Source organism: Oncorhynchus kisutch, linkage group LG8, assembly GCF_002021735.2.
Source record: "Oncorhynchus kisutch isolate 150728-3 linkage group LG8, Okis_V2, whole genome shotgun sequence".
NCBI lineage: Eukaryota > Metazoa > Chordata > Actinopteri > Salmoniformes > Salmonidae > Oncorhynchus > Oncorhynchus kisutch.
The window spans coordinates 39,687,830-39,713,867 of NC_034181.2; the positions used below are offsets into that span (position 1 = coordinate 39,687,830).

The 26,038-nt window shown below is 41.0% G+C and overlaps 2 protein-coding genes across 14 annotated transcripts; one reads left to right on the forward strand and one right to left on the reverse strand.

The window, feature by feature from the left end:
• Positions 1–533: 533 nt before the first annotated feature.
• nmrk1 (nicotinamide riboside kinase 1) lies at positions 534–15,750 on the reverse strand. 13 transcript variants are annotated; one of them, XM_031830308.1, is made up of 11 exons: positions 15,194–15,750; positions 13,575–13,668; positions 12,809–12,883; positions 11,945–12,074; positions 3,000–3,135; positions 2,664–2,712; positions 2,272–2,431; positions 2,066–2,137; positions 1,827–1,933; positions 1,578–1,661; positions 534–1,399 (listed from the first exon to the last, which is right to left on the reverse strand). In XM_031830308.1, the coding sequence occupies exons 3-11, from the start codon at positions 12,834–12,836 to the stop codon at positions 1,389–1,391; spliced, it is 777 nt and encodes a 258-aa protein (XP_031686168.1). In that variant the 5' UTR covers positions 12,837–12,883; positions 13,575–13,668; positions 15,194–15,750; the 3' UTR covers positions 534–1,388. The 13 variants fall into 13 exon arrangements, 11 of the variants coding, with proteins under 11 accessions (XP_031686168.1, XP_031686173.1, XP_031686169.1 ...); XM_031830313.1 differs by having other exon boundaries at positions 11,945–12,720; XM_031830309.1 differs by having other exon boundaries at positions 13,575–13,671.
• A 76-nt stretch (positions 15,751–15,826) lies between these two features.
• Positions 15,827–25,751, forward strand: LOC109895692 (osteoclast-stimulating factor 1). The gene is made up of 10 exons (XM_020489594.2): positions 15,827–16,001; positions 22,018–22,064; positions 22,161–22,211; positions 22,464–22,527; positions 22,791–22,844; positions 23,078–23,185; positions 23,389–23,438; positions 23,770–23,848; positions 24,186–24,284; positions 24,662–25,751. The coding sequence occupies exons 1-10, from the start codon at positions 15,968–15,970 to the stop codon at positions 24,718–24,720; spliced, it is 645 nt and encodes a 214-aa protein (XP_020345183.1). The 5' UTR covers positions 15,827–15,967; the 3' UTR covers positions 24,721–25,751.
• Positions 25,752–26,038: the final 287 nt, after the last annotated feature.

A 26,038-nucleotide genomic window follows, 5' to 3' on the forward strand; every position in this document is an offset into this window, starting at 1 on the left:
TCAAGACATCAGTCAGGAAGTTAAAGCTTGGTCGCAAGTGGGTCTTCCAATTGGCAATGACCCCAAGCATACTTCCAAACAAAGTCAAAGTTTTGGAGTGGCCATCACAAAGCCCTGACCTCAATCCTATAGAAAATTTGAGGGTATAACTGAAAAAGGTGTGCGAGTAAGGAGGCCTACAAACCTGACTCAGTTACACCTGCTCTGTCAGGAGGAATGGGCCAAAATTCACCACACTTATTTGGGGAAACTTGTGGAAGGCTACCCGAAACGTTTGACCCAAGTTAAACAATTTAAAGGCAATGCTACCAAATACTAATTGAGTCTATGTAAACTTCTGACCCACTAGGAATGTGATGAAAGAAAGAAAAGCTGAAATAAATCATTCTCTCCTATTATTCTGACATTTCACATTCTTAAAACAAAGTGGTGATCCTAACTGACCTAAGACAGGGAATTTTTACTAGGATTAAATGTTGGGAATTGTGAAAAACTGAATTTAAATGTATTTGGCTTAGGTGTATGTAAACTTCCGACTTCAACTGTATGTATGGTGGTCCTCTGTGGCTCAATTGGTAGAGCATGGCGCTTGCAACGGCAGGATAATGGGTTTGATTCCTGGGACCACCCATACAAAAAACATCTATGCATGACTAAGTTGCTTGGGTTAAAGCGTTTGTGAAATGGCATATTATTTATACCCATGTCTGGTACATTATACTGTTTAACAATGCAAAAGTGAGCTACTATTTCATTGGCATGCTAAGAGCCAAACCACACTTCAGCAACCTTTTAATCAATTAATGTCCTGCCATGGCACTACTCAGGAACTCAGGAATTTCATAGTGCCCATAATATTTTTGTAACACTGCAGTATAACAGTCATTTAAGAACAAATTCTTATTTTCAATGAAGGCCTAGGAACAGTGGGTTAACTGCCTTGATCAGTGGCAGGACAAAATAATTTTTTACCTTGTCAGCTCGGGAATTCGATCTTGAAACCTCTCTGTTACTAGTCCAACGCTCTAACCACTAGGCTACCTGCCGCCCATATTAACTTTAGTCAAGAGTCTGCACTGCTTATAGATTTTGCACTCCTTAACTATGTACATAACCATTATAGATTGAACAAAACAAATGTACTGTAGATTGCAAAAATACTTTCTTAGTTAAAAAACTATGTAAACAAGATTTACCTCACTGGAGTAAAAGTAACATGGATTTAACATGAAAGTTTGTTCTGCACTGTGTGTGTGTGTGTGTGTGTGTGTGTCCTGTCTTTCTCCTGTGGCTGTAAACATTAGTATAAGTTTCAACACATCTGTTTCTGAACACATTGTCTCTTTTACTCTTCCCGATTCCAGCAACCGTTTGAGAAATCAAACTGCTTAGTCTTTCCCTGGGAAAACAAGACAACAAAATAAAGTAAGATTTTGGAACATTAAAATATTGAGTGCCCTTTCGTTCAGTTCCCATTTGCCCAATCATTCTGGTGTCTAATCACAAATCACTCTTAAAAAAAAACAGTTAAATTTTGAGTAGGTAAGTAACTTCATTTTTTGTAGGAGCAAACATACCCATGAGACTCTGTATTTCCATGGTTACATCCCCATACACATAATCCAGCAAGTCCTCCTTTGACTTCAATCCATCCAAAAAGACTGGAAACAAAGCATGAGTGACAAAGAAACAAACCTTATGGTAGCATCAGAAAGAATGATCTAAGGCAATAGCATTTTAACAGCAATGGAGTGAGGAGGAACAACGACTATCAGAAACAAACCTGGCAAAGGAAGATCTTTATATCTTCTAAATGAAAAACTCACCAATATCCGATACCATGTCTTCCATCTCTTGCCGGTTTTTCAGGTACCTTGGCCACACATATCCGTCAAAGTACCCTGGCAGGTCAGGGGGTGTATACACCCTCGAGCTGTCAATCACAGGAAAGGTGGGCCAAAGGCTTGTTTTTTTCATCAGCCACAGGTTATACAGTGGCCTATCTGAATAATTATATCCAAGCATTGCAATTATATCGGAGTTTTAAAAAAATTATTAGCCCCACCCTCTCCTCTCTTTGCAGACGTCATAAGGAATTTCAAGGAAGTATCTCTTGTCCATTAATTCGTTCAAGGGCCTGCCAATCAAAACATGAAACAAAAAGCCAGACTTATAATTATTCTCATCATGCAGACAACAGACAAAGGGCATACCGAGAGAGGGAGAAGGAGAGCGACACATAGGAGGAAAGATCCATTTTCTCTTAGTTACCCGTAGTTGAAGATCAAGAAGCCCTCGACGATGAGCACAAACACCTCCTCTCCTACAGAGCATTGTGTTCTCAGACTTTGAGATGCTAGGAATGAACCGGGGTCCTTCCGCCATGATTCAATCTTGCTCATCATTCTGTCCATGTGGAGCGCATCAAGCACTACAAATGTATCAGACAGTCAAGTTAAAAAGTGTTGAGTTCCAAATGAACACTAAGTTTCACTGACTCATGACTTATTTGTAAATGTAAACTTTGGTAATAGGTCACATTATTGTTTACATTTACAAATAAGTAATAACTCGATAAACTTACACTCAATGAGGTTAAACTTTTTTTGATCTTCTGAAATGTATCTTCTTGCTGATAAAATAGAAAGAAACTCTTCCCCTACCATCATACTGCTTGAACCCATTGCTGTCCACAGCTATCACAGAGTCATCCTAAAGGGAGAGAGAGAAAGACATGACCACTGACACTGAGCCTCTTCTTCCCTATCCTCCTTAAAAACTGACAGTCAAGAGAAGACCATGAAGAAGTTGAATTGAGGAGACATGGGGGAGAGGACCATGAAGAAGTTGAATTGAGGAGACATGGGGGAGAGGACCGTGAAGAAGTTGAATTGAGGAGACATGGGGTAGAGGACCATGAAGAAGTTGAATTGAGGAGACATGGGGGAGAGGACCATGAAGAAGTTGAATTGAGGAGACAGGAGGAGGAGGAAGAGGACCTTGAAGAAGTTGAATTGAGGAGACAGGAGGAGGAGGGAGAGGACCTTGAAGAAAGCATCCTGTGCTATGATGCAGCTGTTGGGGATCCGCAGGTGCAGACTACTGGACATGGTCGACTTCCCCCCATTGGTCATCCTGGAGACATGACAAGGTAAGATTCACAAATGACTGGAATCTTAAAAATCAGGTGAAGATTTGAGATTCCAGCCTGACATACCAAGCGCAGGTTTCTCGGACACAGATTAAGCCATTGGCATTCAGTTGGATTTGTATACTAGGACTGGGTTTAATCTGTGTCAGAAATACTCCAATTAGTGATGAGGTGTCGCGCCACAGGACAACCCTTTGGTGTGCAATGTGCATTGCTGAAATGTCCACCTGATTTGGCCATCGTTATGCTAATAGTGTTTCCTTGGAACAGATCAATGCATATAAGCCAGGGTAATTGTTTAGTTAAATTGTTGTAGAAATGCTATCTTCTGTACATTTGTAGCATTGCCTTCAATGACTGATTGTCTATCTATGGGTGTTGCCATATGGCCAAATCAAAAGTGAAAAAAGTATTTATTCTAAAAAAACTATTGCAATAAACTGTCTAAACAATTCTAAATGTAATGTGGTAACCTTCGATAATTTGAAGAAATTCAATTTAATGAACCATTCATTTCATGCAGGGGGCCTTGAATTTGTCCTCAGGTGTGTGACATCACAATTAATGCTAATATAAAAGGTTTAATGATTCTCAAATAGACAAAAATATTTTACTCATTACCAGTTACTTCTAATCATATTCTGGAATTTTAATTTTAAAAAACAACTTCTTTGTAGAATGAGGATAAACAAATTGTCTCCCCCATTACATTTTGAGTAAGGTTCACAGTAATTTGACAAAAACCTAGATAATTAGTTTACTTGTGTATTATGATAATGTTACCTGCCTCATGCTTTATAATTATTTTTACATTATGTTGAAGACAACACGTTTTTTCCCCCTTTTATTTATTGGTCTCACCCCATAGGACATGATGTCACACCGATGGACAATATACAACAGGCAGTCAAAGGTGATGGTTTAAACATAATTAATAACACTTTCAGAAGTTTCTGACCACTGTAAAATTCCAACTTCTAAACATCAGTAATGGATCCTCATTAAAAGGTTTTAAAGTGTACTCATTCCAATTGAAGGGCCTCGAAAGTGTCCTACGTTGTTATTTTTCATCACTACCTCCCCGAGTCGGGAGTGGGTCATTTTCTGTTGCCTTCCTTGGATGTGGTAGCTGTTTCTTAGGCTCCCTCCCTGGAATCGAACCCTGATTCCCTGTTACACGTGGTCACCATGGTATGCACAGAAAGTACCATCGAAAGTTGATAGGGCAGACATTCAAATGAGATATCAGCGCATCACCAGTCGAGGTTATACACTAGAGTCACCAGAAGCGTCTGTGGTGTCCGAGAGAACCCTGCATGGGTTTTGGGTCTGAATAAATGCACGCATCTGTGGTCAACACTTGTTGGCATGTATTAGATCTATAATTGCTGCAGCCATCCAAGTAACGTTGGAGCAATCAAAAGGAACCATAACTAATTTAATGAGCCCTTCGCAATTTCACTGTACCGGCCGTATGTATTAAGACTTGCATGGCTTAATCTTTCAGGCAAGACTGGCAGAATCACTCAGGTAGAACCCAACACTGAGGTCTAGCTGGCCAAGCAGCGAGGTGCACATCTAGTGATGGAGGAGACCGAAGCGCACCCGTATGTATGAGTGGGAGGCCCCGACCTAACAACAGCCGAAGCCGTGGGAGCCGAGATGCCGCTTAAGAGGTGTTCTGTTGGAGGGTTGTTGGAGTATAACCCACAATGGAGCCAATGACATGCTGGTGGGTAATAGGTTGTGGGAGAATGAAAATGTAAATATTGCACTCAGAACCACATAAAATGATGAAAGTTGCAACAAAAAGGTCTTCCCCCTAAAAAACAACTAATCCCTTTGAAAACAGCCTATGTGGCATCAATATGAGACAAACATTTATTCTAGTGTCAAAATTGACAAAAGTGTAAATAGGATCATTTTGGTCATAGTCTCAACTAAAATGAGTTTGGAACCTCAGTGCATCACAATGAGTAAATTAAGGTTGGGTTTGGATTACAATTATGTCAACAAATCATACCCCCCCTTTTCCAAGCTCCACTTGCAAATCGCCCGTCCACTGCGTCGCTTCCCTTCACTTAGTGATCAATTGTTTCATCGCCCCCAAACAACGCGTTCAAAGGATCATGGCCATTTGAGACTGAAAAGCCCTATACGGATTGATCTTGCAGTGCATGCTTTCAGCAGGATGCACAGCCAACAACTATGGTTTGCATGCTCTGCCGAAGGACCCCATCATGCGGAGATAGGTGGTTGGAGTTCGTTGGTCCCGAGTGGTGGGGAGTATAGCGGTAGCTAGACCATAGACTGCTGGTTATGTAGCTGGTTATGTACAGTGCCTTCAGAAAGTATTCACACCCCTTGACTATTTCCATATTTGATATGTTACAGCCTGAATTTAAAATTGATTCAATTGAGCTTTGTTGTCACTGGCCAACACACACAATACCCCATAATGTCAAAGTCAAATAATGTTTTTCGAAAAGTTTACAAAACCTGAAATGTCTTGAGTCAATAAGTGTTCAACCTGTTATTGGCAAGCCTAAATAAGTTCAGGAGTAAAAATGTGCTTAACAAGTCACATAATAAGTTGCATGGACTCACTCTGGGTGCAATAATAGGGGAACATGGTTTTTGAATGACTACCTCATCTCTGTACCCTACACATACAATTATCTCTAAGGTACCCCAGCCAAGCAGTGAATTTCAAACACAGATTACACCACAAATACCTGGGAGGTTTTCCAATACATCACACATATATATATATATGTATTTGACTTTGACATTCCTCGTTCTTCTTCCTCGTTTTAGGACTCGTTTACCCATTTGCGATCAAGCTTTAACTTCCTGACTGATGTATTGAGATGTATATATATATATATATATGAGATATATATATATATATATATCTCATATATATATATATACATCTCAATACATCAGTCAGGAAGTTAAAGCTTGATCGCAAATGGGTCTTTCAAATGGACAATGACCCCAAGCATACATCCAAAGTTGTGGCAAAATGGCTTAAGGACAACAAAGTCAAGGTATTGGAGTGGCCATCACAAAGCCCTGACCTCAAACCTATAAAACGTTTATGGGCAGAACTGAAAAAGCATGTGCAAGCATGGAGACCTTCAAAACCTTTATGGCGGTTTTGGAGCAGTGGCTTCTTCCTTGCTGTGCGGCCTTTCAGGTTATGTCGATATAGGACTCGTTTTACTGTGGATATAGATACTTGTGTTCCCGTTTCCTCCAGAATCTTCACAAGGTCCTTTGCTGATTTGCACCAAAGTACGTTCATCTCTAGGAGACAGAATGCATCTCCTTCTTGAGCGGTATGATGGCTGTGCGGCCCCATGGTGTTTAAACTTGCGTACTATTGTTTGTACAGATGAACGTGGTACCTTCGGGCATTTGGAAATTGCTCCCAAGGATGAACCAGACTTGAGGTCTACAAATTTTTTTCTGAGGTCTTGGCTGATTTCTTTTGATTTTCCCATGATGTCAAGCAAAGAGGCACTGAGTTTTAAGGTAGGCCTTGAAATACTTCCACAGGTACACCTCCAATTGACTCAAACGATGTCAATTAGCCTATCAGAAGCTTCTAAACCCATGACATCATTTTGGGGAATTTTCCGAGCTGTTTAAAAGGCACAGTCAACTTATGTATGTATGTAAACTTCCGACCCACTGGAATTGTGATACAGTGAATTATAAATGAAATAATCTGTCTGTAAACAATGGTTGGGAAAATGACTTGTGTCATGCACAAAGTAGATGTCTTAACCGACTTGCCAAAACTATAGTTTGTTAACAAGAAATTTGTGGAGTTGTTGAAAAACAAGTTTTAATGACGCCAACCAAAGTGTATGTAAACTTCCGACTTCAACTGTAGCTTGATGCTACCCTCAACAGGAAAGTAGCTTTCTTTCACTGTTGTAACGCAACACACACACACACACAGAGTTTGGATGTTTTACCTACAGTATCATTTTGTTTCATTTCTAATCTGAATGAATGGACTGGCAACCTATTACTGTGTAATATAATTTACAAACATTGTGAATATTTAGTTGGAGGGAGTATTGAATGCTGGCATACACGTGTGTACAATTGTGAAGTGTTGTCACTACAGTAAAACTCAAAAACTTTTCTCAGGTTCCTAATATTATCCTATAGCTAATTGACCTTGGAATCTGTCATTTATTACCACAAATAATACAATTTGGGTTTTTCAAGTGTTTGGTACCCAAGTCTGTACATATTATCAGCAAAAGTTCTGTGTCCCCCCACTCTACAATTACAATACAAGCCTACTGCTAATGTGAGTTTATGCAGTTCCAACAATCCAAAAGGATGGCAGCCTACCCAATCCTGCTATATTGCACGAAACCAGAACAGTATTACCTGCAAAGCATGTGATCTAGGCTGCCACCCTTTGGATTATGTTGGAACTGCACAGTGTGCACAGCATGACAAGCTCACATTAGTTAGCAGTAATGTGACTAACATCAACATTAGGCTTTTTGTTTGTTTTTATTGCCAATGAAATCTTGTACATTGTTTATTTAGGCTTTTTGTTTGTTTTTATTGCCAATGAAATCTTGTACATTGTTTATGAAAACATTGCAACAAAATAATGATACAAATACTTTTCAAAAATGTTTCATGGAAAATGACCATCTAGTTATGCACTTGTAATTTGTATTGCTTGTATTGATTTGTTTTATTAACAGTAGCTACGAAATTACCTAACACCATATTCCATTGGTTTACTGACCCCAATCCATTTAAATAATATTAAGAAGAGTTTATTATTTGGTGTCAGAAGAGCACAGAGCATGAAAGCACCATGTCTTCAGGGCTGAGCCCCGGATGTTCTGGAAGTCGTGACGTTCCTGCTTGTATAGCTACACCTTTACTCTTATTTGCTCAGAGCAGAAAAACAGTATCTGCTTTTATGCCACATCGGTAGCCATGAAGTGCTTTGAAAGGTTGGCCATGGCTCACAACACCATCATTCCGGAAAACCGAAACCCACTCCAATTCATAATGACAAAGCAAAAACAGCTACAAGCTTGGCACACCTGTATTTGGGGAGTTTCTCTCACATAGCTATTTTCAGGACTCTCCAGAGATGTTAGGTCGGATTCAAGTCCGGGCTCTGGCTGGGCCACTCAAGGACATTCAGAGACTTGTCCCAAAACCACTGCTGCATTGTCTTGGCTGTGTGCCTAGGGTATTTGTCTTGATGGAAGGTGAACCTTCGCCCCAGTCTGAGGTCCTGAGCGCTCTGGTGCAGGTTTTCATCAAAGATCTCTCTGTACTTTGTTCTGTTAATCTTTTCCTCAATACTGACTAGTCTCACATTCCTGCCACTGAAAAACATCCCCACAGCATGATGCTGCCACCACCATGCTTCCGCGTAGGGATGGTGCCAGGTTTCTTCCAGATGTGACGCTTGGCATTCAGGCCAAAGAGTTCAATCTTGGTTTCATCAGACCAGAGAATCTTGTTTCTCATGGTCAGAGTCCTTTAGGTGTCTTTTGGAAAACTCCAAGCGGGCAGTCATGTGTCTTTTCCTGAGGAGTTGCTTCCATCTGGCCACCCTAGTATAAAGGCCTGAATGATGGAGTTCTGCAAAGATGGTTATCCTTCTGGGAGGTTCTCCCATCTCCACAGAGGAACTCTGGAGCTCTCTCAGAGTGACCATCGGGTTCTTGGTCACCCCCCTGACCAAGGCCCTTCTACCCCGATTGCTCAGTTTGGCCAGACAGCCAGCTCTAGGAAGAGTATTGGTAGTTCTAAACTTATTCCATTTAAGTATTATGGTGGCCACGGTGTCCTTGGGGACCTTCAATGCTGCAGACATTTTTTTTGGTACCGTCTCGGAGCTCTACTGACAATTCCTTAAACCTCATGGATTGTTTTTTTATCTGATATGCACTGTCAAATGTGGGACCTTATATAGACAGGTGTGCGCCTTTCCAAATCATGTCCAATCAATTGAATTAACCACAGGTGAACTCCAATCAAGTTGTAGAAACATCTCAAGGATGATCAATGGAAACAGAATTCACCGGAGCTCAATTTCGAGACTCATAGCAAAGGGTCTGATTACTTATGTTATTTACATGTTTTTTTTGTTGTTTTTTTTATCTTTAATACATTTGCTAATATTTCATTATGGGGTATTATGTGTAGATTGGCATATGGTTCTGCTGTTTTGGGGGATTGGTATAGTTTACCGCACTCACTCCTTGTAGATCATGTTATATATTGACACTTTCTTAGGCAGTGAGCTAACATGAAGGAGCAGAGCCTAATATATATATATATATATATATATATATATAATAATTAAAAATGTATATTTGCCGAGACTTGCATTATGCATTCCTTAATAAATGGCAAAACATATATTTCTATGTGGCGTTTCCTTTCTGAAATAAAATGATTCCTGTTCGGAATGGGAATCGATTTCCCACCTCAGCCAATTAGACGATAGTAGCAATCACGCCTGCCTTATTTGGCGGTCTATTTAAAATGACTGGTTCTGGTAACACATCCTGCTTCTAGAATGCATTTGCTTCTTTTACTCCCACCATCACCCCAGCCTCCACCTGTTAAGTTGTTTTCCTGGTTGGGGGATTGTTCTAGCTGTAATTTTATACATTTACGCTTTGATTGGGCAGTGAGGTACCCTGAAGGAGCAGAACCTATTGTTCATTCTTTAATAAATGTTTACATATTTTTACAGGCTGTTTCCTTTCTGAAGAATGATTAATGGCAGAAAGAGGAAGTCCGTTCTATATGTTTTATGTGAAGTCTCTCCCTACTCAAGTGCAGCTGGGACATGTGTACTATCTTGTCAGAGCTTTTGTAAGCGGTCTTTACAATGTTCTTGCTGTAAAATGTTTAGACATGTAAGAAGTGTCTACAGACGGGAAAAGCTGAGATGTGGGGGAAAAGAAATCACTATGAAAGAGATTTCACATGTTTAGTGTTAGAGAATGACCAGGAAGCAAAATGTTGTAATTATAGTGGTGAACAAAATCAGGGAAGTTGAGAGTCTCTTATGGGGAGGCTGTCAAAAAGGTAGAACGATCCGAGTATCTCTGAAGGTCTGACGGCAGTGAAGACCGGTAGGCCTACACTGCAGCCTGAGTATCACCGGCAGGACCCAGAAATTGTTCATGTGAAGAAAGTAGATTGTGACATTTATAGAAATGGTGAAAAACCGAACTGCACTAGTACGAAAGAAGTCAAGAAAGCTCAATGATCAACATTGTTTCTGCAGCTGAACTCTGGGATTAAAACTATTTACATCTGAGGAGCTACATGGAGTCTTGTCTCGTGCGGTCACACCCTCTCAGACCCCAGAGCCTGAGCAGGGTATTTGAGTTTCCTAATTACTTAAGGAGTGGGAATGTATATTTTTGGGGTTAATACTTTTTTTGTAGTTGTGTGGATTAAAAGGGAACTGTGCACCCGCTGATTTGGCCTGGTCTTTTGGCTTGCTCCTCAAGAAATGCTGACGCCATGACAGAAGCCAAATGTGAGTTGGCTTGGGGGTGTGGTTTGATTTGGGTGTTTCTTGGGTGTGTCCTTGCTATCACCAAGACACATCAATCTGTCAGCACTTTGCCCGCAAAAAGTGGTTTTCCCCCACTCAATAGATGGATTAGCTGACGTCACGAAAACGATGCACTCACTTCAATGGGCCAGAAGACTGAGTTTTTGTGATTATGGATGGCAAGATAGCTACCAACCATAACAAGCTACCAACCATAACAAGAAACTCCCATGTGGGGAATCGTAAATTACTCGTTTCAGCGAGTTTTATCTTGTTCTTGATAACATGTCTTGTTGTGGTGTTGACAGATTTCATGTCAATGCTAATATGGCAAAAACTCGCTAGCCAACCAACAACTAACGATGTATTAATGTTTTCAATAAACATTGGAGACTAAATAGTTTACATGTGGTCAACAATCTAAAACAAAGCAGTCTGTTTTGCCCCACAGTTGAGCACGCCTCGGTTTTGTTGTTAAACACACATCCCATCTATCACAACAAAGAACGTCTCTAGGTTGAGTTCAATAACTACAGGCAGATGTATGGTGAGATGCCAGATGAAGCTTTGAATAGGTCAGTAGCCTTCAGAGTAATATGAGAATGCAATTGCTGAATTTATGTAGATATTCAAAAGTAAGTGTTTTGATATCTTTCAAATGTAGTAACAGGTCCATGTATAATAAATAACCCTTCGCATAATACCATAGAAGCCGTGTTCTGCTAATATAATGTGTACCAGTCATCTTTCATTGTCTTTCCCAGCCGATACAGATACTGTGCCTATCGACATTTTGTCCGGTGGTAATGGGGCCATCTTGGCAAAGATATCAGAGTGGTCATACCTTCCTGTGTAGTGTCCTGTATACAACAGGAGTTCCCTGATCCTGGTGAAGAATACAAAGGGTTTCTTCCTACCATTCAATTCAATAATCAAAAAAGACAATACAAGTAAACGATGGTATTATAATTTTACAAGACACGAGTGCCAGTTCTCTCTCTCCATTCAGAGACATCAGTATCAAGCTCATTTGTCCGTCTGGACCTCATCACATCACCTTTACAAGTCTCCATGTACTGGTTCCATACATGTTTCTGTGAACACATACACACAGTTACTTTTCTATTACCAGTGGCAGTTAGTACATGCTTGTGTGTCAGATATTGCCTATCCTATGTTGAAGTCTGAACAAGTCAGATAAAACCTACCTAATTCTGACCTCCCCATCGATGACCATTGGTGAGCAGGCAAGAGGTGAGGCTGGAGTTGAGCTCTTTTCCAGAGCCGCATTGATGGGCATAGCAACGTAGATCAGCTCCTGGCCTCTCATCAAAGATACTGGTCGCACGCACGCACACACACACACAGAAATGAAATCGAATGGTGAACACAGCAATCAGGCTGGTTCCACCAGGCTAGGTTATGCCCTGGACATTGTATGCATCTATGTAAATAATCCACAAATAATGTCAGTTTACATAAAGTATCTATCAAATGCCAAGTGGCAAATTGAATTTTGTTCTTTAGAAATGGACAAAGCTTTTTTCTAATGCACTTCACAACAGAAATGACTACTAGTTGTATCTGCTTGGCTGGGGTTATTAGCCTAATTGTTTATCAAGATGGGTATATTTGAATACAACTTTTCACATAATTCACATTATTTGTCGTTGTTGATGAAGCCGTCAGTATCATCAGGGCAGTAACTCAAGTCACTATCAGAGGCCTCCTGTCCTTTTCAAAGGAGTCGAGATAGACTGACAACCGAGGAAAGATCACAGGAATACTTAAGTTTTTTTTTTTTTTAACTAGGCAAGTCAGTTAAGAACAAGTTCTTATTTACAATGAACAGCCTATCCCGGTCAAACCCAGATGACACTGGGCCAATTGTGCACCGCCCTATGGGACTCCCAATCATAGCCGGATGTGTTTCAGCCTACTTGTGTCGCATGACACACTTTTATTCCAAGATCTTGCTGACAAGCTGTGAAAATAGAAAGTGAACAGTGAATGAAATGATTGAGGTTGCTAAACCATTGCAATCACATTGCTGGACATGTTACGATACCCACCTTTGCTCCTTCTGGTAGGTCCCAGCATCCGTTAATGACCAGGGGATCAGTCTGGCACCCAACTGTGCACTTTGTCTAAAAGAAAAACAGTGTCAACGATTGTCATCATCCCTCAATTATAAACATAGCTCGAGAAACAACTTAAATCTTGTTTGGAAGCTAATGTTGTGCTTTACAGATGTAGACTGACTGACTCCAGATTAGATTACATTCAGGCCAGTGACACCATTAGGCTATGCAACCAACTGTGACGTTTTGCTATGGCCTTGGGTTGGTTTGAGTTTGTTGCTGCTACTTAGTACACTGTTGTAGTCAAACATGAGTATCACCATAACTGCAGTCAATATGTATTCGTGCCCTAGAGTCTAGGCATGGGTTGCACCTCGCTTGTGACTATTTCCTCTAAATTACACAACATTAGAGTGCATTGGAAATACGATGAAATTGCTCAAGTAGGCATATAATTTGCAGGAATCAACTTTGCCATATTATGTAGTCGTCAATTTTACCTTAAAGACAAAAATAACTAGCAATGCGAATGTTAGCTAGCTAAAATACAGTGGTCCCCTCAATCTTTGCTTGCTGGCTAAAGTCAATCGGGCGACAACACAATCATTACTTATTTGAAATGTCATCGTTTTTCCATGCCAAATCAAAGTTGCATTGAGGTGGGCTATCGTTAGCCAGCTAGCTAGTTGTTAGCCTGCTGCTAGCTAACTTCAGCTACATAACCAGCAATCTGTGATCTAGCCACCGGTATACTCACCACCACTTGGGACCAACGAACTCCAACCACATATCCCGCATGATGATAGGGTCCTTCGGCAGGGCATGCAAACAATGGTTGTTGGCTGTGCATCCTGCTGGAATTATGCATTACATGGTCAATCCGTATAGGGCTTTTACATCTCAAACCAAAGGCCGTGATCCTTTGAACGCGTTGTTTGGGGGCGATGAAACAACAGCAGTGCCCCATTAAATGAAGGGAAGCGGAGGGGCGATTTGCACGTGGAGCTGCGCAAAAGGGGGAATGATTTGTTGACATAATTGTAATCCAAACCCAACCTTAATTTACTCATTGTGGTCCACTGAGGATCAAACTCCGTTTGATACGAGACTGACTATGACCACAACTATTTACACGTTGGTTTTTAGGGCCAGACGCTCTTTAAATGATAATTTCCCCTTCCTTGTATGGAATTTACTTTTCATTTGTACATTTTTTCACCCCTGTCCAGTTAGTGGTGACAATATACATTTTGCGTGTAGTTCTTCATACAGCTGAAAGAAGAATCACATAGACCAAAAGTAATGGCTTCTTCTTGTAGTCACTAATGGTGACTAACTCCACTATGGCTAGTTGGCCAAAGCCTATGGGGAAATGAATGAACGGGGGTTTTGTAGTTTTTTAAATTATAAACCCCGAAAATATGGTCTGCATTTAACACACGTTTAGAATATTTTCTACATGTTGTTCTATTAGATAACCTTCGTGAGTTAACGCCTCTGTGTGCATTTTGAAGCGTTCATGTCATCAAAATAAGCACATAAAGCAAAAAGGCTTCATAATTCAAAACGTATAACATATCCCCCCAAACCTGTGTTATGCTGCGTTCAAGTTGTCAGAAACTCCGTGTTAAAACTAACATTAAGTTATTTGCGTAGATAGAACATCCTATTGATTGATTCTGATAACGCCCAAGTGGGAAACTCGGGATCCGACTCTTCCGCCTAAGTTATTAAATCAGAAGTTTCCGAGTTTCCGACATGAACTGAACGCGGCATTTTCAACGTTTATCCCAAAACCCACATCATTTTGACCATAGGAATGGCTGAACGAAGCAGATGTTTCATGTCCGGTTTTTAGGACTACATTGTGTCACACCATGTGGACATTGATTTTGACGATAACGTGTAATCAATCAGAACTATTTGGGAATATCATGAATGGACTAGGCCTACTGTTAGGGACTAGGATTACTGTTTCTTGAAATAGATGTCATAAATACAAGAGTAGGTGAAGGAAATGTTATTAAATGTTTTCATTAAGTTCCATAACCTTACATGGGGCAGTCAAACCATTGCATAATTACCGCGTTGGTTCAAAATAGTAAGAAAATAAATACACGGCATGAAGTGTAATAAACACACAAAGCTTTCAGTAATATGTCACAATTTTAACCAATTTAAATTGTTTGCCATTATGGACCAAAAAAAGGGGGCGTCACGTCAACTACCCCAATGGCCAAAAGAAAAGCCCAAAAGAATGCAGCTACATTTCAGATGTAATGGTCAGATTGAATGGTCGTGATTCTGAAATAACAAGGTTTCGTCTCACACAATTTCAGATCAGATTCAAATAATAGCACTTACATTAACACTTACCCTCCAATTCCAACGACAAGGGTCCTCATGGCTGAAGCTAGTTGGGAGGTTGTGAAATTGTCCCGTTGAATGCTGACAAATGCGGGTAACATAAACCTCCTCTTGTAGAATTGAGAGAAATGATAAAAACAGGGCTAATTTTAGAGTACTTTTATGAAAGTACTGATAGTGGTTCCGCTATTCCACAGCAGGACGATGGATTCGCGATCCTGCATTAATACGTCATCATTTAAAGGGCTCCACGATGCACGACCCCTGGCTGCCCTGTCCTGGGACAAAATCTGTAGTGGGTGCAGGGAAATATTAAATGAATTAACATTTCAAAATAAAACATTTGCTAGCTGTATGCGATACATTCCTTTGGATCGTTAAATACGCAAAATATACAACATTAACCATGTTTTAATGTGTGCTGTTTTAGTTCAGTCCATTTCTACTTGTTGATAAAGATACGAGCTAAGATATTAGAAGCCATTTTTCAGGGCTGATAATATTTTTGCATTTAGCTGTGAAAAGCTCAAGTTTATTGATGTCGAGGCTGTAATACAACTCTATCCAATTATATTACCTAGCTACTAGAACATATTTTACCTCAGACTAACCAAAATATTAGTAATTTATCAGTGGGCATGCGCACTTCTAGTTTTCCGCCTAGCTGGTTCTGTCAGACAGTAGCCTACTTCCTTATTGGAAGTGAGACAGTACCTCTTATTTTAGGACGGTAAGCAACTTTTTCAGAAAAGATACCGCGTAGCTACTCTTTAAAGTCTGGAAATGTCTAAACCGCCTCCCAAGCCAGCCAAACCAGGTAAGTATTCGATTAACTGCGTGATAATGAGCTAGAAAACGTTAAGCGAACTAACGTTAGCTACTTGACACTTCCTCTTCCATCCCGGCATCAAGCAAGTGTAACACACCTAGCTAGCCAAATGTTTGACCAGTAATCTCCTTGAATAATTGAACATTTCAGTCAGATTTCAGTTGTCTCTGTCCTTTTCTCACTGTCGTCCTTATTGTCTATCTTTACGAACTAGCTAGATACAAAATGATCTAGCTAGCTAGATGTAGATCCCATGGCTATGTCATCATGGCTAACGTGACTTCCCCATTTCGCAGTAATGCAAGTTAACTAGCTGACGTTATCAGGCTGGCCACACACAAAATGCACAGTTGCTTGCAATGTGTGCAGTCCCATCCTAAAAACTTCCAGAAAGTTGTGTGGAGTTGCTTAAGCCAATGTTAAACATTTTATATGGTTAGCTACATATTGCACTTGTGGTTCAGTACTGGAAACCTGCCCCAGTGTCTGTGCGAAATACCGCAACTGGTTGAACGCGGCACGTGTATAACTACAAACAGTTAGCAAGTCGGAAATGTCAGATTCCTAGTTCCGATTAGTACGTGAACGCGGCATTAGAGACGTCGACGATGAGCATGACGTGACTCTTATCTATCGTCTAAGGTCCGATACCCCCCAAAATATATTTAGGCTAAGTTAATTGTTTGAACTATCTCCGAGATGTTTCCAAAAACCATCGTTATTAAAGTTGCACTTAAACGCTCGTAATCTAATGTCTGCCTCAGACCAGTCGTAGAACATCAAAGCTCGTCTTTACTTTTTTTGCCCTCCCGCGTCACTTTATACACTGAAGATCTACGCTAAACATATAATCACGTGCTTTAACTCTCTCTCTGTGACCGCCGATAACTTCAGAGCAAAGTTGACGACAAGTTGCCAATGGGCGTGTTCGATTATGCTGAGCCGCGGGGCACCGGTCTATGGCCCGTGACGTGAACGGGCAAAGCGGTGACTGAGGAGCGCCTGTCTCAAATCAAATACAATTGTATTTGTCACATGCGCTGAATACAACAGGTGTAGGTAGACCTTACCGTGAAATACTTACTTACAAGCCCTTAATTAAGCAACAATGCAGCTAAGAAAATATATATATTTTTTAGTTTGGTTTATTTAGTGACACAAAATAACAATAACGAGGCTATATACAGTGGGTTCCAGTACCAAGTCAATTTGCAGGGGTACAGGTTAATCGAGGTAAATAAGGTCATGTAAGGGTAAAGTGACTATGCATAGATAAAACAGTATGTCAATTTTTTTTAATGAAAAGAAGCAAATAGTCCAGTTAGCCATTTGATTACTTGTTCAGCACTCTTATGGCTTGGGTGTAGAATCTTTTAAGTAGCCTTTTCGACCTCGACTTGGCAAGCGGTGCCGGAGCGACCATGCGGTGCAGAGAGAACAGTCTGACTTGGGTGACTGGAGTCTTTGAATTTTTTGGGGGCCTTCCTCTGACTCCGCCTAGTATATAGGTCCTGGATGGTAGGAAGCTTGGACCCAGTGATGTACTGGGCCATACGCACCACCCTCTGTAGCGACTTAGTCGGATGCCGAGCTGTTGCCATACCAGGCAGTAATGCAACCGGTCAGGATGCTCTTGATGGTGCAGCTGTATAACTTTTTGGTCGATCTGAGGACCCATGCCAAATCTTTTCAGACTCCTGAGGACGTTGTCATGCCCTCTTTACAACTGTCTTGGTGTGTTTGGACCATGATCATTTGTTGGTGATGTGGACACCAAGGAACTTGAAGCTCTCGACCTGCTCCACTACCGCCCCGTCGATGTGAATGGGGGCGTGTTCAGCCCTCCTTTTCCTGTAGTTGAGGGAGAGTGTTGTCCTGGCTGTCTCTGACCTCCTCCCTATAGGCTGTCTCTTTGTTGTCGGTGATCAGGCCTATCACCGTTGTGTCGTAAGCAAACGTAATGATGTGTTGGAGTCGTGGGTGAACTAGGACTACAGGATGTGACTTATGGGAGAGAAATTAATATTCAATTCTCTGGCAACAGCTCTGGTGGACATCCCTGCAGTAGGCAGGCCAATTACATGCTCCCTGAACTTGAGACATCTCTGGCATTCTGTTGTGACAACTGCACATTTAGTTTTGGGGGGGGCCTTTTGTCCCCCGTGTAAGGTGCACCAGTGTAATGATCATGATGTTAATCAGCTTCTTGATATGCCACACCTGTCAGGTGGATGGAATATCTTGGCAAATGAGAAATGCTTACTAATAGGGTTGTAAACAAATTTGTGCACAAAAATTGAGAAATAAGCTTTCTGTGCATATGGAACGTTTCTAGGATCCTTTATTTCAGCTCATGAAACATGGGACCAACATGTTGCATTTTATATTTTTGTACAGTTTAGTTTTCACTGGGAAGGCAGATGAAGAATTTTTATCAAAAGCAATCACACTAAGATATATCCCCATGAGGAAATTTTGGTTGTGGCTCTGTGCACACATAACACAAATGACATAATATACAGGTAGAATAAGTGCAATTCGTAATCAATGGTTAACCTGTACACAACACTCTGTCATCCACAATGTTAGCTGTAGGCCAGCCTGCTGGTCCTACTTGTAGTTTTAAACATTCAGGAGCCTTATTGCCGCTGAGACAAAGGATCGTTTGGCCCTATTTCTTTTGTGCCCTGGTACCATGTACACTATGCTAAGGATCCTGGGATTAAACACTTCCCTCTGCAACTGAATCCTGTAATTCCTGACGGGCCGCCCCCAGGTGGTGGGAGTAGGTAACATCACATCCGCCGCGCTGACCTTCATCACAGGGGCACCTTAGGGATGCGTGCTTAGTTCCCTCCTGTACTCCTTGTTCACCCAAGACTGTGGCCGAGCACAACTACAACACCATTAATAAGTTTGCAGATGACGGGCGGTGGTAGGCCTGATCACCGACAATGATGAGACAACCTACAGGGAGGGAGGTCAGAGACCTGGCAGTGTAGTGTCAGGACAACAACCTCTACCTCAACGTCAGTAAGACAAAGACCCTGATTGTGGACTATTGGATATTATTGGATATTTCAAACTTTTTTAACAAATCAACTGAAAAATTGGGCGTGCAAAATTATTCAGCCCCTTTACTTTCAGTGCAGCACACTCTCTCCAGAAAATCTACGATTTAGTGCATTTTTATCTAAGCATTAGAATAAGCCGCCTCAATATTTGCAGCTATAGGTGGTCATCTCTCTATGGGAGCTGATCTGTCGTCAGTATTGTGAAATAATTCTAAAGTAAAATTTTAATGGAGAAGCTGATCCGAGAGCAGCGCTCCCTTTCATTCGATCCTATCGGTATTGACACATTCTCTAACAACACACTCTTAGCGACCGTTCTCTCTGCGTTGTGTTTTGGCAAACGCATGCTACAGCTTCGGTCATTGTAGGAAAGATGCATAATTAAAAAACACGTAAGGATAAATTCCATCGCTAACGTGAAACCGGGCCCCGGAAGCTCAGATTCAAACTGCAATTACACAGCTCTGCAAGCGTTTATGTCAAAAAATACAATGGGTTCTGACCAGAAGCGGCGCCTCCTCTTGACTGTGCTTCGCTCCAACACTTCGCTTAACATTTGCATAAAGTAGAGCCGAGGTCAACTTTTTTTACCGCTCGGATAGCAGGGTTCTCCCCGCACATTTCTCTGCGTGCCCTCGTTGAAAATGAATGGGGGCGGACCTTCTCATGAATTCATTGTTAGTGAAAACCCAACCTTTTACTCACCAAATATGGCGTTTCGCTGAGCAATTATCTTCATTTACTCTCGTTACGTCCGGTATGTCAAAATAAAAATGTACAAGCAACTGAAAAAAATACCTTTTCGGAACATCTAACGTTTTATTTGAATTATTATTATTTATTTATATTTTATTATGAACGCAACAAATACAAAAAAAACAGACATATACAAACAAGAGTACATAAACCTAACAGACAGGGGTATTACATTTCAAGATTAATTTTCAATTAGTTAAATACTCTTGGTGCGTATTGCTTTTTTGTTTTTACATTTACTGATCATTTCAAAATAATATTTTAATTATATCTTAAATAATGTGAAAAGGGGGTTTGTTCTCTGCCCACTTCATTTTATGGACAAAGAATCTTCCATGAAAGATAAACAAATCAACAATGAAAGTAAAATCAGGGCGGAACATCAAATGTATTGAGCTGTTGGAGACTTCCGACCTGTGCGTGGCACGGAAGAGTGATAGAAAGGATGTGCCGAATAAGCATTTTTATCGGTTGCCTCTACATTTGTATATTTACCTTTTTTTTTTGGAAGTACATACCGGCCGTAACGGGAATAGTTGAAGATAGTTGAACAGCAACACTCCATATTCGGCGAGCAACGAAAGTATTTTAACATTATAACGTTTGCAGAGCTGTCTAATGGGAGTTTGAATCAGAGCATCCTGGGTGTTAGAGAGGAGACACGTGATACTCATCGTCGACATGTCTAATTTACAGACACTGGGGCACTGGAAATGCCATGGTGGTAACATGCACAAAGCAGTTGACCCCTTGACATTGTATAAACTCACTCACCAAAGTTTTGCTTTTTGTTTTTAAATTTTTTTCTTTTAATCTTTTTAAATTCGAGATTGTTACTAACATGAAGACTGTCATTCTGATTTAGGCCTACCTTTTGGGGTTTTTCCTGAACCAGGAATGAATCATTCCTGAAATACAGAGCCCCACAAGCCTGTGCCTGCCCAAAGCTGCTTAGCCCCCCCCCTCCACACACAGGCATTTAATTATCCAGGTGCTTGCCCTACACAGTACTAAAGTTACTTAGAAACATATATAAAAAAATATTTAAAAAAAATGTAAATAGAGTTGTAGCCTCTCAGCTAGCCAGCTATGTCCTGGGTTCTGTCTGTTGTGAATTACCGCTGCATAGCAAGCTCAGACTGTGAGGCTGAGAGTATTGTGGGCGGGCTAGTCGGCACAGGCCCCAGAGTTTTCACAGGGGCAGGATGGGGCCTGCAGAACCACTCCGGGAACAGAGCTGAATAAAGCAGGGTTTGTCTATGAACTCAACTGCAGCTTCTCTCTGGAACAATGTGTGGCTCAGTCAGGGTGTATACAGAGAGAAAATCTCTGGCGCATTTCCATATAAGATTTACCCCTGTGTTTCACCCCAAAAGGCTCAGACTTTTCTGTTTTCATCTACGTGGCTTGGCACCCATGTCTTCCTGGGCCATGGTTCTGGCAGACCTGCTCTCATTTGGGGCCAAAGCCAGGCCACTGGTATTTTACAGCTTTCATTTACGTAATGGCTAACTGTAAACTATAACGCCTTCTCACAAAGTAACTGTTTTAATTATGCAGAGGTTGTTGATTCTGCTCTTCACAAGTCCTCACTGTTAGCCCTAGCTATGGAAACACAATTTCCCTAGTATAACATAAGGGTGTATACACTAGTGTAAAACAGGTGTTACACTCAGAAAGCAGTATAAAGGCTTGCATACTCCAGTGTTTTCAGTTCGCTAATTGATTCCCATTTTGAGCAGTTTCTGCATAAAGTGTTTCTTTATGCCTGAGTCATGTTCATTTGATGTTTATTTTTGGACAAGAAGGCCTGCAGGTATCCCCTTCACTCAGTTTTGTGCCTAATGAACACCACCCTGGTTTCTCTGTGCCTATGAACTAGTTTAGCTTTCTCTTAACACCAATCTGGTAACATCCTACCCCTGGGATTGAGACAAGCTAGTACAGTGTGTCTTCAGAGGCCCTAAGGCCTGTAGCCTTGGAGTGTGTGGATGAGGACCCAATGTCTGTTCACTGTGTAAATGGATCTGATAGAACAAAATCTGAAAAGTCGGAAAATGTGTGTGATAGCATGTCTGGATCTTTTTGTGCTGTGTGCGTGAGAGAGAGAGAGACCTGCTGCACAGTTGTATACGTTCAAATTCATGTTCCTTTCCCTCTCTGTTCTCTTATAGGCCAGGTCAAGGTGTTCCGAGCCATGTTCACCTTTGACCCCCGAACGGTTAGTGTTTCTTTTCCTAATGGTTGGTCTAGTCCCTTCACTCCGCCTCACACCAATCCAAATTAAAGATGGTATTATTTATTTTTTGCTTTTCAGCCAGATGAGCTCTACTTTGAAGAGGGAGACATCTTGTATATCTCTGATACGGTAAGTTACCGTGTCCGCCTGTCCACTTTTCTCCCTGTCACTCGTTTATTCTGTCTGTGTGGCACTCTTAAAAAATACAAATAAAATGTCCTCGATCTTCCACTCCTTTTTCCCTACATCTCTTGTCTTTCCTGTATCCCATACTCTTTTTCTCTTTCTCTCTTTCTGTCTGTCTTTTCTCTCACCTCTGCGATACTGGATGCAAGCATTCTGTATTGTTATTGACTCTCACTGCCTGTCTGTCATCCTTAGAGTGACAGCAATTGGTGGAAGGGAACCTGCAGGGGAAGAACTGGCCTCATCCCAAGCAATTATGGTGAGTAAACAAACCATTCACTGTATGTGATATGTCGTATGGCAAGTTTCATGGTAAGGTTGAAGTTGTATCGCAAAAGAGGTGCCCATCCATGTCAGTAAATGCATTATTCCATTAACTTGTCTTTAGATTGAGAAAACATGTTCTATGTGTTTGATTATTCTAGGCGCCCCTTAATAGATTCATGCCCTAACTGTGGTTTTCAAAGGAGCATGTTGCTCTGTTGAAATCCCACTTTTCTCTTTGACTTCCCCAACCCACAGTGGCCGAGCAGGCAGAGTCCATTGACAACCCAATGCACGAGGCAGCTAAACGAGGTGAGGCACCAAAAAGAGGCCCGCTGCGTCACTCACTCTTCCCAATTAGCAAATATTGTGCACCGCACCACCAATAATCTAAACCTACTATATAGTTCGATAACTACGTTTTGATTGTTTGTTTGCTATACACCTTCTATAACCTGTATGAATTTGAATGGTGTGATGCTTGCTTCATTTGCATACCCATGTTTATTTGTGTGTATTTACATTTTTGCGTCTGTGGGACGCAGGCAATCTGAGTTGGCTACGTGAGTGTCTGGAGAACAAAGTGGGAATTAATGGACTGGACAAAGCTGGTAATACTGCCCTCTACTGGGGATGCCACGGAGGACACAAAGGTAACAGATCTGTCTACTACACACATGCCACAACACATGCATTGTTGCACAGACGCATGCACTCACACAAATGCACCAACGCACACGCGCACTCAGCTTTTTTTTTTTCTTGAATGACAGAGCAAATGCATGTCAGCCTACACAAGCACACGCTGTTGTGAGATGTATGACAGTTTTATGTTGTGTTGTAATTTTTGTGACAGATGTGGTGGAGATCTTGCTGGGGCAGTCTAGCGTTGAGTTGAACCAGCAGGTGAGAAGAACAATTTACACATTTGGAAAATGCGGTTTCAGGCAAAGTCTTATGATTGATCAAAAAAAAATGTACAGCCTGATTGGGCTGTATGCGATTGATGCATACAGTATTAAACTCGAAAGACTCTATTAAGACTCAAGTCCAGGACTAGATTAACTTCATTTTTTATATATATAAGTATTTCAAAGGTGATTCTTTATTGAGCATGCATTTTAGTCCAGTGCTTGGCTTAATCTGTGTCTGGGAAACTGTCCCTACATGGTGAGAATTATGCAAAAAATGTGATGGGTAAGGTCTTTGACATGTCGGCTGTTCTGTTCCGCTGCAGAATAAACTGGGAGACACTGCTCTGCATGCTGCAGCCTGGAAGGGATACTCCGACATAGTGGAGATGTTACTGAATAAGAGTAAGCCCGGCTGTCTACCTTTCGTTTCATGTTCCATCTTTTTTTGTTTGTTGTTGCTCTCTTTTCCTGTTTAGGTTCCCATCTCTGTGTGTGTATGAGCCAGGGTTTGGGGCTCAGTTCACATCGAAGTCAGTCAATTCAGAAAGTGATATGAATTTGAAATATAAAATTAGACACATACCTTCTCCTGTTTTAACTGATTAAAAATGTATTTGAAATAAGCCTTTTTATTTTTTACTTCCTGAATTGACTGAGTTCCATTTAGAATGGACCATAACCCTAGTATGAGCATGTCTGGTTGTTTTTATGTTAATCATTTTCTATATTTGTGTTTCAGATGCCAGGATGGATATTAAAAACAATGAGAAGAAGCTGGCTCTGGAGATGGCCACCAATGCCCAGTGTGCCTCTCTCATCAAGAGGAAACAAGGAGGCAGTGAGTCATTTAGGCCAGATCGTGGAAGCCTTACGCTATTTCGTTTTCCCGGAAACTGATGAAAGCCCTAGTCCCGGGACTCAAAAGTACTTTCAGTGGGGAATCTCTATTGCACATGTTTCATGGTCCATGACCATGCTTAATCTGTATCTGTGAAACGGGCCCTTATTGTCACACATAACACTACTAAGAATGCAAGATGACAAAATGAGGAACAATCAACAAAGAACTGTCCAGTCCATACTGGAACATAGTTGTACTTTTGCAATCATGGGTCCCTTAATAGAGGAAATGTTTTTTTAATTCCATGAAATGTAATTGAATCTCCTACCACTGTTACTGGCCTAAGCTCTTCCTTCCGATTTGTTCTATTACAGATATCACACGTACACACAGCAACGCCGATGAATACCTTGACGACGAAGACTCTGACTGAGCCCACTCCGAAAGGGGGGGAATATCTCAGGCCTGTCTCTCATGGGATGGGGGGAGTTTGCAGTGTGTGGGACATTTATTAGCTGGGTGGGGAGGGAGAAGGAGTTCGGATACCATTCCAATTTTTCCAAATATTTTCTGAACATTTGTTCAACATTCTGAAAAACAATTGTAATTAAAGTAATACAAGACATATAATTAACAATGTGAATGGAACATGGAATTTATAAAACCTTAGGGCCATGGAGAGGTGACGTCTTTATTATTAAATTCTGGTAGATGATTGGTTGTTCTAAGGGAACTAATAGCACTGTCGCGCTATCTGCGGGTGAGTCGGTGATTGCTGACACCAGAGAGATTGACATGCGATTAATTCCTACAAATATCTCCTGGACCAATCTTATCTCCCATTGAAGGTGGTCTGAACCTGTGTTGCAGGAAGTGACCATGTTGAGTCAGATTTATTTCTCTCTGGCACTAGTAAGCACAGAGATGATTTCCAGTATCATGCCATACTTCATCCTGCCTTAATTTAACCTCATTCTAAAACCAACTTCATAGTCATTAGAATGCATGCTTTTGTCTGTCAAATAATTGTCTGCATTGTCAAATGTGAACTTTCAAATAACCACGGGCTGGGTTTTACTGTTGCCAATCATGTCATCTCTCATGGAATACTGTAATATTAGGTGTGCTGTGCAAAACATTTTCTTCCCCAATGTCTTCACTTCACTGGGGATTAGTAAATTGCCACTGCATTTTCTATCTATCTATACTGTAGAAAGAAAATGACAGTGCATTTTCTTCATGTACTGTATGTTGTTCACACTGACCCACTGCGCCACTGTTAAAAGATATGTCACTAAAAGTGCCTTATGTGAAGCTGTAAAGCTATAATTTGTCTACAGGTGTGTATGTGAATAGGTCACCTGATCTGATGTCTTTCATAAAGATGTGTTCACTGTTGATCTGTTCTGTCTATCTGCTTTGTCTTTCCTGTCAGCTATGCAATAAAATAATTTTATCTAATGATTTGACCTGCCTATGAAAGACGGATGATGGGATTGTTTTAGAGAAATAGAAAGGTGACGTTTGTGATTTTTGTAACAGAATGCACATTTCAATTACCATGTCCCAGATCTATGGTCATTGTCATAGCAAACATGGTTACAGGCTGAAAGTCGATCACACTAGTGAAACGTCTACATGAAGCTGAAGCACTTTACGTGCCCACAGAGGGACAGACATCATTAGAAGTATCACAAAGTTAAACACACGAGACCTGATATCGATTTATTACACGTCATTTACTAATTGCA